The sequence below is a fragment of the Phaenicophaeus curvirostris genome, chromosome 3 (assembly GCF_032191515.1).
Source record: "Phaenicophaeus curvirostris isolate KB17595 chromosome 3, BPBGC_Pcur_1.0, whole genome shotgun sequence".
NCBI classification, from domain to species: domain Eukaryota; kingdom Metazoa; phylum Chordata; class Aves; order Cuculiformes; family Cuculidae; genus Phaenicophaeus; species Phaenicophaeus curvirostris.
Window position 1 is genome coordinate 58,190,092 of NC_091394.1, and position 14,033 is coordinate 58,204,124.

A 14,033-nucleotide genomic window follows, 5' to 3' on the forward strand; every position below is an offset into this window, starting at 1 on the left:
CGTTGCAATTCGTGCAGGAAAAGGGTAAGTTACTTGTTTCCTCTGCCTGTCTTGAGGGGTGCAGAGCCGCCCCGCCCCCGCTGCTGCCCACCCCTGCTCATCCCAGGCTGCAGTGTCCCAGAGGCGCATGTGGTGTCCCAAGGATGAAGATCGCGTGGAGTTACAGGGTTATATATATTTTTTTTTCGAAACTCATTTCAAAGCCGCCCTTTTTTGAGGAGTATGCGATTTATTTGTAGTTGCTCCTAACGTCCTCTCTGTATGCTGCTGCATCTTCTTTTATTTAGGCACTCCGAGCTGCTAATGGAGATGATGACCTGTAGAACCGCTTTATGGGACGAGCCCTGTCACCGCACGCTGTCAAGTTTTTAGGTGCGCGAAGTGACCCCAGCTCGCCAGACGGTGCCGTGACCTTTTGGGCTGGGATTTCACCCCTCTGCAAGCTCTGGAGATTGCATGCGCCCTGCTTAAATATTCTGTAGCCATCTCTCTCTTCAGCGTGCTCCAAACAGGGACAGCGGGAGCCAATTCCTAGGGTACCCGGAGTGGCGCAGGGGAGAGGGAGACCGAGGGGTGAAAGAAGAGGACGGGGCCGCCGTCGGAGGAGAGCAGCGGGGCGGCTGGGTGCTCGGGGACGCCCACTAAAAGCAAGGCGGAGTTGTAAGATAGGCCCTCTCTGCTTGCCCCTGTCCTTGAGGATGTCATTTCTTTTTCCTTAAAAAAAATCGGCTCCCGATTAGAGCAGGGAATGGGGCAACTGCATATTTCTGTACGAGGGAAATTCAAAACGTGTGTGTAAGGAATACAAGTGATATTTTTGTGTGCGCTTGTGATATAAGAATGGAGCGGAGAAACTATTTTTTCCTGCAGTTTAAGGACTTTTATCATAAATGTATGCAGCTAATTTCTGTCCGAGCAGATTTCTATAAAACTTAAGTTGACATCGTTATCAGTACTATCATTATTATCATTAAACGGCCTCGTGATTGTTCCTTGAGATGTATTCCGACCTTCGGGCCCTTCCCAGCCTGCAGGCATTTACATTCGCTTCCTAATTCGGTTCCTAATTCCATACTTGCTATGAAAAATGAGGACTAAACAACTCAGGCCAGCGGTGCGCTTTGTGAAGATCTAACACAAAGTCATTTACTCTCGACTTCAAGCGAAATACGAACACAGAGGCACAGGGCAAGAAAATGTAAAATGCCTTAAAAAGTTTCCGTGTCGATCGCAGGAGAGAAGGCGAAGTTCCTCCAGGGCAGCGAGGGGGGTGCTCCCACCCCCGCTCCCGGCAGAGAGACTTGACTTTTTTTTTTTTTTTTTAACCCTGTAACTGCACAGCCTTTTTATTTAAATAAGAAGCCGTAATTTGATGTATATGAAGGCACGGCTGTTTTCGGCTTGCATAGTTGCACTGCGTAACAAAACGGTCCAATAAATCCACTACAGGTGATGCCGAGGCTGAAGATGCCCCGGCAGGTCCTTTACGGGCACACCTGTTACGCATTCACCCCGTATGAAACCAGCAGTAATAAAATACCTTCCGCGGAACGGAATGAAGAAACGGGGTTATTGGTACGACCGAAAATACGATCAAATACTAGAAAGCTTCAAAAGGAAGAGTTATCACAGCTGATGAGCATGTCCCACTTATCAAGACCACGCTCAAGTGCCGGTGGCAGTCGGACAGTAATAAAAATAATTCGGCAACTCACCGCCCCCAAAAGAGCTTTTTAGGGAAAACAAAGAGTATTATCCCCGCCCATGGCAGGGGGGTTGGAACAGGATGATCTTTAAGGTCCCTTTCAACCCAAACTATCCTATGAGTCTATGAGTCTATGATCTTCACAGGCTTTCCAAATATTCCGACGAACTTTCGAGGATCTGGCTTAATTTTGAACATGCCGCGATTCGATGAAACCAACGTGCCAAGGAGGAAAAGCGCAGAGGGGAAAAGGAGAGGGTCCCTCGGAGCAGCGGCGGTGACAGCCGGCAGGGAAGAAATCTCCCCCCGGCGAGCGCTACGCGGCCGCGGCCGGGAGCGCGGAGGCACCGGAGCATCTCGGCGTCGGCCCCGCGGGGCGGCCGGCTGCGGGGGGGAACGGGGCGCCGAGGGCAGCCCCGCGACCCGGTCGTGGGCCGGGCCGGGAGGAGCCCCGGGGCCGCCCCGCGCCGCAGCGGGAGCCGCCGCCGTCCCGCGCCCGCCCCCGCGGCCCCATTGGCCGCGCCGCTGCTGAAATAGGGCCGGGCGCGGGCGGCCGCCGGCAGCGAGCGGGGTCCGAGCGCCGAGCGCGTCCCGCCGGAGCCGTCGGCCTCGGCGCGCCCCGACATGAGCAGCCCCGATGCGGGCTACGCCAGCAGCGACGACCAGGCGCAGGGGCGGTGCTCGCTGCCCGTCATGATGCCGGCCGTGGGCCCGTGCCCGTGGGCAGAGGCGCTGAGCCCGCGGGGCGAGGGCAAGGGGAAGGGCGAGGCGGCGCCGTCGGTCGGGCGGAGCAAGAGCGAGGCGCGGATCCGCCGGCCCATGAACGCCTTCATGGTGTGGGCCAAGGACGAGCGCAAGCGGCTGGCGCAGCAGAACCCGGACCTGCACAACGCCGAGCTCAGCAAGATGCTGGGTGAGCGCGGGGGCCCGGCGGGCGGGGGGGCGGGGGGGCGAGGAGCCCCGGGGGGCGTCGGGGCCGGGAGGCCGCCGGGGGGGCGGGGGTGCGGTCGGTCGGGGGTGCGGGCTGCGGTCTGACGGCTTCGTGCGTGCGCGCAGGTAAATCGTGGAAGGCGCTGTCGCTGTCGGAGAAGCGTCCGTTCGTGGAGGAGGCGGAGCGGCTGCGGGTGCAGCACATGCAGGATCACCCCAACTACAAGTACCGCCCGCGGCGTCGGAAGCAGGTGAAGCGGCCGAAGCGGGCGGAGAGCGGCTTCCCGCAGCACGGGCTGGCGGCGGCGGCGGCCGGTGTGGGCGGCGAGGCCGGCGGCGTCGGGATGTGCGCGGAGGGGCTGGGGCCGCCCTACGGCGAGCGGGGCTACGCGCCGGGCCGGTACCGGGAGCAGCGGCCGCCGCCGGGCGCCGCCTTCGACGGGTACGGGCTGCCGACGCCGGACCCGTCGCCGCTGGACGCGGCGGAGAGCGAGGCGCCGTTCCTGGCGGCGGGGCTGCGGGAGGAGTGCGCGCTGGCGCCCTACGGCTACGCGCCGCACCCGGCATCCGAGTACCCGGCGGCGGCGGCGGGGGGCGAGGGCCCGGGCGGGGCGCTGCAGGCGCTGCTGGGCTGCCCGGCGCCGCCGCACGCCTACTACGGGCAGGCGTGCCAGCCGCCGGGCCCGGGCCGCGGGCCGCCGCCTCCCGGGGCGCTCGGGCAGCCGTCGCCCCCGCCCGAGGCGGCGCCGTGCCGGGAGCCGCTGGAGCACCTGCCGCAGGAGGAGCTGCTGGGCGAGGTGGACCGCGCCGAGTTCGAGCAGTACCTGCGCTTCGCCTGCAAGCCCGAGCTGGGGCTGCCCTTCGCGGGCCACGACGCCGCCGGGCTGCCGGCGCCCGAGCCCGCGGGGCCGCTCTCCTCGGCCGTGTCGGACGCCGGCGGCGCCGTCTACTACTGCGGCTACCCCGGCGTCTGAGGGACCGGCCCGGGGCAACGACGGACTGGCGGGGGGCGCCCGGCCCCGCTCCTATTTATGTAATTTATTGGAGGCTCGTCGGGAAGAGTTTCGGGAAGCCCGTCGGGGCGGAACTACGGGACTGCGGTGCAGCTTAAGAGCACGGTTCGAACTGGTTTTGGACTGGTGTGCCAGCGTGTTTACAGCTGTTTTTTACATCCGTGCTCCAAATTAACCTCGTTCTTGAAAGAACGACGGTACTTACTTGCCCAGGACACGTTTTTATTATCTTTTCAACTATGCTTTATTTATCTTCTTTTTTTCTTTTGTACTTGAGTAAAATAAATCCATGTACTTATGTTTTTGTCATTGTTCTTGGCCACGTGGCTCTTTGGGGAGACTAATCTGAAGTTTAATCAGCCGTGCCCTAAGGTGGAGTGAAGCAAATGCAGATACCCTGTGACACTTTCACCATGACAGTGGCTCTAAAGGATCTCCAGGACGAAAGAAGTTTGTTCCTAGAGATGTGGCTGTATTCCTGTTACGTAGCTGATCCTGTGCTGCTGTCTGTCGCTTGGAGCGCACACAGAACACATGACTGTGTTTAACTGTGGTTTTTTTAGGGCTTTTTTTCTGGTTTGTGGGTGCCAGCTGGAATTTGCAATTGCTATTTATGCATTGGGAAAAACCTTCTCCCTGAAAATATAGTCTCTCTATGATCCGGTGGGTCTTTTCCAACCTAGTGATTCTATGATTCTATGAAAAGAAGCTAGGTAAGTTTGAGATGCTACTTTTTAAGTGTGCCTGGAACCCCACTGAATTTGGATACTTATTGATGTGTGAAGGTAATTTGCTTTACTTCGTGATTTCTATCTGAATCAATTGATTCACAGGTAGCATTAGTCCTATATTTACAAGTTCTTTTACTTCCTGCCACCTACCTTCAAGTAGGTTTACACCATTTTTTTGTCATGGGTTTCAAGCTTTTGTTAGTAGGGAGAAAAAAACAGTGCTGCCCAGAAAAAAACAATACTGATCTCCATTGCTCTCAATCAACTGAAAGTATCAATGAGTCATTAAAACAGAAGGGGTTTTAGCATGTTCAGCAGTACTGCTCTATGACGTTTCTGCCAGTGCTAGAGCCTAACTGTATCTCATTCTCCTCATAACACTGTCAGGTAAGCACAAAGCCAGCAATACTTCTGATGTCTCTCCTGTTTGGAAGAGGCTTTATTCAAACTGCAATAATTAATTATAGTAGAGAATTCAAATATTGTAACTTGCAAATGACAGTGCAAAAGTGATATAACAAATTCTTAATATATGTACAGTCATACATATATTCCTGTATATTTGTAGGTAAGTGTACTTTATCTGGCACTAGATCCTTATTCTGCTGAGTCACGGATGAAGAAATCTTGCAAAAACTGTTTGTGTACTTCATGCTTTGTTTTATGAAAACTATATGATGACCATTTTCTGAACACCTGTTTTGTACACAGAGCTAGCTGCATTATTTTCAGACAAATAATCTAGTAGCAATATACTTGAGCAGATAACGTTTTATTTATTAATTCAGAAAATGTTATTTTACTTAGCTCAGAAGAAATCCTGATTACTTCTACTGATTTCAGTGACATTTTTTTAACTATATGTAAATGTAATATTGAAAACTTTCTGTTGAAATCGTGGCTGCCTCAGGCTGTTGAAACATCTTTTTTCCCCTCAGATTTACAATAAGGAAAGTACAAAGGACAATGTTGAGTTTCTAATATTAGGGGGTTGGGTGCAAAATGGGAAATAAGACTGTATGTTTGTCAGTGTTTAACAGATGTTCTTATTTTAATACAATATATTTGTCTTAGAAGAACATCGAATGTGTTACAAATATAAACTAGTCCAAGTTTAAAACCAGTGAAAACTCTGTAGTTGAACAGGCTGGATTAGTCCAGTTGTGACTCCTAGATGATTAGTCCTGGTAGTGACCATTGTGGTAGTCATACTTCTTCAGTTAGACTGCTAAAGCCATTGGAGGTGTTCTTGCTCATGGCATTGCATGAAAATTCTTGTTCTAAGAAACCCAAAAGAAGAGTGAAGAAAAACATTAGATACGTTCTGAATAGATGTTTAGGTATACTGAAATAATAATTTTATCTGTATTGTTTTTCCCTTATATTGATGTTACAGATGTCCTAAGACTACCTGTTTTTCTATAATACAATAGTGTTATAGCCACAGTAACTAGCTGAATTATGTTATTAAATTTAGAAGCAGTTCTCCAGTAGAAGAAAGTAAATAAGGAAAGTGAGCTTAATTTAGGAAATCCCAAAGTAAAGTTAAGCAAAGAACTTCCAGGATTAACATTAGCAGTACAGCTCTAATAACTTTTAGTGAGTGATGTTATGATATATAATTGTATAACATACATGTACAATGCATGTTTTACACAGAAATGATACATGAAGATAGAAACCAAAATGCCCCATATATAGCACTTGACAGTGTGTTTTTCTTCCCAAGCTGAATTCTTCTTGCTTTCAGTTGCAGTTATGAGCGCTGAACACTTTTTTTTGCATCATCCCAAACCGATTGGTGAAATGAGAGACACTGATGCAATGCGATCAATCTCAAAAAAAATCTGTTATTATGTAGAACTTTAACTGTACTGTTTACAATACGCAGCTCTCCAAAGTATTGTTAAGGTGCCTTAACCCTTAGGTGACCATATTCCTGCCTCATTTGACCTCTCCTCTTGCTGACCACCTCTTCATTTGCAGTCTGCCTTCTGATGCTGCTTTCTTCTTAGAACTTCATGCACCACCTTCATGAAATGAAGCAGCAGCTGAGGAATGCCTTATCAAATTTATCCTCTCCTGCTTCGTGAGCCTGAATTTTGACTTGTCACAAGGTGAAGACTGAGGAGTAAACATTGATAGTGAGTTTTTGAAGTAGTAGTGCAGGACAACAAAATTATGCCAGGCCTGTGGAATAATTGGTTGCTTTGCTTCTGTCTTTTCTGTACCTTTCCTTTTGCTACAGTTTCCTTATACTGTACTCTTTGCCTAGTTTATGTTCCTTTTGTTGCTCACGTTAGTATTTTTCTTTTTCTGTAACAGTCAAAACACTCCTACCTGGTTTGTTTATCCTCCTTCCATTCTCAAAATACCAAGCTTTTTCACTTTGTCTGAGATCTGCCCATATTCTGAACTCTATTACTATAATTGCTTTGCTCTTTTTTTTTACTCCCCTTTTCATTCCATTTCATAGTTCCCTACTCTCTTTATCTTTACTCCTGCTCCTCAGTATCTCCTGATTCTGTTCCTGCCTAAACTGTACCCTTTTTCCTACCTCATTGCAAACCTTTCCTCTTTTCTCTCTCCTTCCACTGTTGGTGCCAGCTCTTAGTCCATGAGGGAGCTCCATCTTTATGATGGAGCATCCTTATGCCTTTTAGCATTTCAGCTTTAGAACTTGGGCAGCTTTTCACAGAGGACAATGGTAGTCACACCTCTCATGCTGAGGCAATGCCTATTCCAGGCTAAATATTATAACTGTTCTACAAAAGGGTCCTAAGATGGGTTTAGTACAGTTGAAATAACTTTTTTTCATAGCCTTATTTTCTGAAATATCTGACCATTTGTAGCTGAAACTTCTGTACTCTGCTAGAGCCAGCTGTCTGGGATGAAAAGTTTTTGGTCCAAATGTGTCACTTATGCTATAGAAAACTGACTTCATATTCTTGAAATGGAAAATCTGAGATTACCTTAGTTGCAAGTGTCACTGTACCACATTTGTTACCATCTAAGTATAATACTTGGTGGGCATTTAGGCTGTTTACCAGAGGTGGCCACTGATTTGGGAACATAATTTAATTATTGTGTTAGTTCAACCATAGACTACCTATTTTTTTAAAAAAAAAAAATCATATGTAGGGATAACCTAATTTTTCCTATGTTCATAGGCTACACCAAGCACTTTCTCAATTGTGTGTAGTGTGGTTAAGAGCTTCCCTTGTGTGCTCGGGTACCAAGCTAGTTTGGGTGGCTGCCTGGCTCCTTGTTGGCTGGCTGGGGCTTGCCTGTGCAGCGCCTACTTTGGCATTCATGTCTAAGTGTGGGCAGTGCAGATTGAGGTGGTATTCCTCTACCTGATTAATTGTGGGTTTCCTGGAGCTGCTGCATGAGGAGTTTATGAGCTGGTAATTGTTGTGTCAGTCTGTGATGCTTCTGGCTGTCCTGATTAAGTCAGGTTATCAGAGCACCTTGACAGAACTTTTAAAGGGACAGTGTTTTCTTTGTCATGATAAATCAAGGGTCATTGTACATCCAAGCCCAACAGTATGGTAAGTTGGAAATCAGGTGTAAATACTCTTAAGTATTTTAATATTTTGGTTTATTTTTGTTTTGTTCCTTAGAGCTGTTCTACAGAAGGCCACATGGCTTTGATTAGTTTCCATATTAACATACTAAGATATTGTTCTCTTTATGGATTTTCTTAAAATTATTGATTTACTTACTAAAAAACCTGAATCTTCCTTAAATGAATATGGATTTTCAGACAAGGGAAATATATTAATTGTTTTAGCAACCAATAAATTTGTCTGTAGGTGGAGTAATTACTACATTAATGTAAATTGATACATAGATTTTAAATTCTAGGATACAGATTCCAATATTAAGTGAAGGAGTCCAGAATATTTAATGGAGGAAAACCAATTTAACTATGACGGCATAGCCCTAAATAATGGCTAACTTATGCTTCTTGTCAGTTAAATTATGAATAAGCACCTTTGCTTACTCCAATGATTTAAAAATGTAATTAATTAAATAGGTACATGATTGTGTAGAGATGGGGCATTTCTCATTGTGTGTATTACTGTCCATGGAAGAACTTGCAGACGAAAATCAGCTAGTACATTGTAGCGTACTCTCATTATTTCTTTTATTTTTTTGTATTTTTTGAGATTAAATTTGGTTCTAAGGTGTCTGTCTTAGATTTAATTAAAGCATGAATATAATGCATATGTATGTCTACATTTTGAAAATGACACAGCTCTTAGAGTATTGATGCTATAAGTTTCAGAGTTTTGAGGAAAAGAAACTGAAATACCCAAAGGTTATCATAGAATCATAGAATAACCAGGTTGGAAGAGACCCACCGGATCATTGAGTCCAACCATTCCTATCAAACACTAAACCATGCCCCTTAGCACCTCATCCACCCGTGCCTTAAACACCTCCAGGGAAGGTGAATCAACCACCTCCCTGGGCAGCCTCTGCCAGTGCCCAATGACCCTTTCTGTGAAAAATTTTTTCCTAATGTCCAGCCTAAACCTCCCCTGGCGGAGCTTGAGGCCATTCCCTCTTGTCCTGTCCCCTGTCACTTGGAAGAAGAGGCCAGCACCCTCCTCTCTACAATGTCCTTTCAGGTAGTTGTAGAGAGCAATGAGGTCTCCCCTCAGCCTCCTCTTCTCCAGGCTAAACAACCCCAGCTCTCTCTGCCGTTCCTCGTAAGACCTGCTCTCCAGCCCCCTCACCAGCTTTGTTGCTCTTCTCTGGACTCGCTCCAGAGCCTCAACATCCTTCTTGTGGTGAGGGGCCCAGAACTGAACACAGTACTCGAGGAGCGGTCTCACCAGTGCCAAGTACAGAGGGAGAATAACCTCCCTGGACCTGCTGGTCACACCGTTTCTGATCCAAGCCAAGATGCCATTGGCCTTTTTGGCCACCTGGGCACACTGCTGGCTCATGTTCAGTTGGTTGTCAACCACCACCGCCAGGTCCTTATCCTCCAGGCAGCTTTCTAGACAGACTTCTCCTAGTCTGTAGCACTGCACAGGGTTGTTGTGCCCCAAGTGCAGGACCCGGCATTTGGCCTTGTTAAACCTCATGCCATTGGACTCTGCCCAGTGGTCCAGCCTGTTCAGATCCCTTTGCAGAGCCTCCCTACCCTCCAGCAGATCAACACTTCCACCCAGCTTAGTGTCATCCGCAAACTTGCTAAGGGTGCACTCGATGCCTTCATCCAGGTCATTGATGAAGACATTGAACAGGGCTGGACCCAGCACTGAGCCCTGGGGAACACCACTTGTCACTGGCCTCCAGCTGGATTTCACACCGTTTACCACCATTCTCTGGGCCCAGCCATCCAACCAGTTTTCCACCCAGGAGAGTGTGCGCATGTCACCTGACACAGGTAAAACAAACATTATCATGACCTCCTGAGACCTTTAGTAAAAAGAATCTCAAGATGAAGAACACTAGAAAAAATACAGAATGGTTAAATGCACATGCAGAAATACATTTTGAGACATTAATAAATTTTAAAAAAACCCCACAGATTGTCCTGAAACTTGATGCAGTCTCCAGGAATTTCACAATGAAATAAATTCTAAGTTTCTGTTTCCAGCTGTTTTCAGACTATTTCAGAACAGTTGTTATAGGAATGGATTTCCCCTACAATGAAACAGTAACAAGCAAAGTAAAAATGTTTGAGATGTTGAGGCTCTTTTGTTATGGTTATCTCATTATTAAATAATTAATTTGTAGATCATAGCTGTGCTGTGGAATTATTTTGTACCATGTACCTGACACTGAAAAAATGCTGAAGTAAGGTTTTAGAAACAAAATTCATTAAAATAAAATTTTACCATGTACTTATTTGAAGTAGGATTCTAATATCTTCTGCATTTTTAATAAGCGATGGGTCAGAGAAAATAAACTTCCATGTTTTCCTTATCAGAGAAAACTCATTTAATGGATTATTCTGTGGAATATAGTTATTGTTCACATTCAGGGTGGCCACTCAATTTACCTATAAAGAATGTATTTAGTTACCAGCGAGCCTTGGGTTCTTTCCGAGGCATTGTGGAATTACTTTACGATGTCTGATTTACTTTAAAGCTTCTCGTTATTGCCATTTACAAACCAAATTTATCCTGCACACATCCTGTTTGAAACAAAAATTTGTCCTCTGTTGAACAAAGATAAAGAATATAGAATATGTTTTGGTGGTTAAAGGTTGTGATAAAATTAGCTGGAAAGTAAAACCAATATTTGTTAATTTATGGATTTAGATTGATTGATAAATACAAATTTTGGTTTCAAATGCCCAAACTCGTGTTACTGGAGAACAGTCTAGGGTACAGTCAGTTATGTAGTCTTGATTTTCATTTATGCTTTGATAATTTTGATGAAAAATACTACTTCTGTAAGTCACTGTGAGCTAAACTACATATATTTCCTTGATTATTTGCATGTTCTTTCAAGATATCAATGTATTTTGCTCATTTAAAATCAGCAGTGAAAATAGTGAGTGGTTTCCATGAGCAAAGTGGAGCAGATTTGGCATCAGATGAATGCAATATATATAACTTTTTCATACTTTTGAATTGGGTATGATGTCTGAAAGTGTAATATAACAAAATTACTCTTTAATATTGATGTGAGAACTTTGATTCAAAATGCCTTAGGGTTTTAAAAGAATGGACTTAATTCACCATTGATTTGGAATTTCAGTTAAACCTGTAGAGAGCTATTTATGCGTGGAAAACTTGCTAGGATTTGTCAAGATACAAACGCTATTGCTTCTATTCTCAGCTAAGATTTCCTATCTTTATTTCACTACAAATATTCTTGGAAAGCAGAATGAGAAACCCACATGCAAAGCTGAGGTAAAAACAAAAGATCTATTCCACTGTTCGTTAATGGATCTGGGAAATGTCTTGGGGAATAATGTGCTGTTTTTTACCTACTCATTTATAGTCTGGATATCCCCACGGGAGTCGTGAAAAATAACAAGGCTGTTATTTTATTGCCATAAACTGAAGTGTTTGAAAAATATCTTCTTCAGCCTTTTCCTAGTATCCTGCAAAGAGTCTTAGAGAGACAGGTGTGTTTCATCTGTGTGAAAAGTCTGATTTGCAATTAGAGCACCTAGAGAATTTGTTACTAACTTCCCAGCAGCATCTATGCTCTGTGTCATTAGTGTGTGGGATGGCTAATCTAGATGGGTTTGTTGTACAGAGTGGGTTGGTGTATTTATGTAAGTAAACTTACCTAGTCACTTACAGACTGTTCAATATAGTCTGTTGTGTAGTCATTCACCACCTGTTCTGGTTACAAGATGTAGAGAAATAGGCTTTGTCTTTCAAAACCTGCAAAAATTTCATCCAGATGAATCTAATCTCAGGAAAGAGAGTTTTCCAAACAGCCTGTCACTCAATGAAACATTTTCTTTAGAAATTTAAGAACGTTGACAAGATGGAAAGTAAGAGATCTGAACAAGAATTTGCTTTAAGGAGATGAAGCTCAGAGCACCACTTTGAAGAAAACACTCAGTTTGAAAATTCTCCGGAAGGGCTTTACCCTGTGTGACAAATCTGAGGATGTAGTTCCACAAACAATTTTTATAGTGACAAAACCAGTAACACCGATCCAAGTTAAATTACTACTGTTTTTTTGGGGGGTTTTTTGGGTTTTTTATCAATCTAGTTTTGCTCTGTCAGTAGTGTGTGTGGGACCGGAGCTGGAGCAACTTATCCATGTCAACACTGGAAGCTTTGTTTGTGGCTCGAGGTAGACTTGGAAGTGCCCAACCCTTCAGGCAGCTGTGAGGGGTTGAAGGGTATCTTTCAGCACCTCAGTGTTGACAAAACTGTCAGACAAGCTGCTAAGTGCTGTTGAGGGTTTGGGTCTATGCAGCATTTCCCTCTGGTTGTAATACCAGTGTAGTAATGCTGCAGCACCTTAACTTTTTCAGAAGTTACCGTTTCTGATTTGGCTTCAAGTTTTTCCCCTCTTAAAAATGTAGAGCGGAGTTCACAACTAATCTATCATATTTTTTTCATTAGAAAAAAAATCAAATATGCATAATGGAACAAATAGCTGCTATCCCTCAATAAGCTTCCTGCTGAGAATGTAGTTAGGTTGGTGCAAACTGCCTTCAGGGGCAGTATTGCCAGGGAATGTGACCACTAGATGGCTAAGAAGGGGTAAATATGACTTGATAACAAGTTGTAGTAGCTTAATCTTCATTTCTGTACTTTATGAAAACAGTTGCAAAGTGTTGTTTGTAATCTATGTTTAGAAATGCAGCAAATCATTTGCTTGTATTTATAGGTAATTCTTTAGTTTTAGTAGATTTTGAAAAATCTGATGTGACAGGCAGATCTTTAGGGATAAATCAGACACGAGTATTTTTGCATTCCTGACACCTTTAATGTTTTGCCAGTCAGGATGGGCTAGTTGGATTGACTTGCTATACATAAAGTAATTCAGCATGACTACTTAGTGCTATCAAAATATAATTCCTGTTAATAGTGCAGTCAATGTGAACTTATTGCTGTAGGGAACCCCTCTACTGCAGTAACACAATACAGCATGTTAAGGCTTGTTCTGTTGCCCGACAACCTTGACAGAATAGTGCTGTTTCCTCTATTTGTGTAACAGTCCCTGGCTACAACACACATCCTCGGGCAAGAATTTTCATTTTACTATTCCCAAATGGCCTTCATATAATTTGCTGTGTGTGCATCGCCTGGGTATTGCAGAAATAACTACACAGATCCTAAGCTTTAGCAGAGCAGGTAGCTGCCCTTCGTAATCCAGGACCTTTTATTGTGCTTTGATTTGGATTTGAGTAATACCATAGCTTTTCACCTTACACAACACTAAACCACTACTGCTAAGAATTTATTTTACATAGGAAAAGTGGTGGCTGCTTTTAATTCCCTTTGATTGTGATCTGCTGATGGCAAGCGTGGCTAGCAGTGCATCTAAGATTAGAATTTTCCCATAAATATTTGAAGTTCCAATGATTCCTTCTGCAGTGTAACCTACACTGTTCCCCACCTCTGCAGTGTGGCAGCTAAGCAGTGACAGTAAGATTGCCTTTAACTTTGTCTTGTAATTTACATCAGCAATAAGGCAATAGCATATCCCTGAGTTCTGGAGTTATTTGTAGTCATTCTTGTGTGCTATGTTCTCATCTGTCTCCTAAGACATATTTTCTCAAAGTTTCCAATTATCTTCATCAATGGATCTTGTGATCCAAATGCCCTCAGAATAATACTTGCCTAATATACTTGCCTAAACTTCAAGGTCTGATGCAATTTGAGATGTCCTAGGGATATTCAAGACAGTAACACAAGACTGGCAGATACATCATAAGACCTGTTGAAGACTTGCATCCTTGTGGAACAGCACCCAGGCTGAGACCAGGGTCTTGACTGGAATATGTGATTGCTCATATAGTGTAAGTAGATCCTTTTGGAGCTGAATTCATCATAGACCTAAAGTGTTCTTAAATTGACACCTGGGAGTGAATCTCAGTGTCTGCGATAGATAAAAACCCATTTCTGGTGCTACCTCTTCAGCTGTTGCAAGTGTTATGTGAATTTACTCCGGTTCATAGTTTGTCTGGAAAGACTCCAAGCTTCCTTTTGT

At 44.9% G+C, this 14,033-nt stretch overlaps 1 protein-coding gene across 1 annotated transcript; it reads left to right on the forward strand.

The window, feature by feature from the left end:
• The first annotated feature begins 2,280 nt into the window (after positions 1–2,280).
• On the forward strand, positions 2,281–3,692 carry LOC138718601 (transcription factor SOX-17-like). Its single transcript, XM_069853107.1, has 2 exons — positions 2,281–2,618; positions 2,762–3,692. The coding sequence occupies exons 1-2, from the start codon at positions 2,330–2,332 to the stop codon at positions 3,607–3,609; spliced, it is 1,137 nt and encodes a 378-aa protein (XP_069709208.1). The 5' UTR covers positions 2,281–2,329; the 3' UTR covers positions 3,610–3,692.
• Positions 3,693–14,033: the final 10,341 nt, after the last annotated feature.

Coding starts and splice junctions, on each gene's coding strand:
- LOC138718601 (XM_069853107.1), top strand. CDS start 2,330: ATGAGCAGCCCCGATGCGGGCTACGCCAGCAGCGACGACCAGGCGCAG. Junction 2,619..2,761: donor CGAGCTCAGCAAGATGCTGG/GTGAGCGCGGGG, acceptor GCGTGCGCGCAG/GTAAATCGTGGAAGGCGCTG.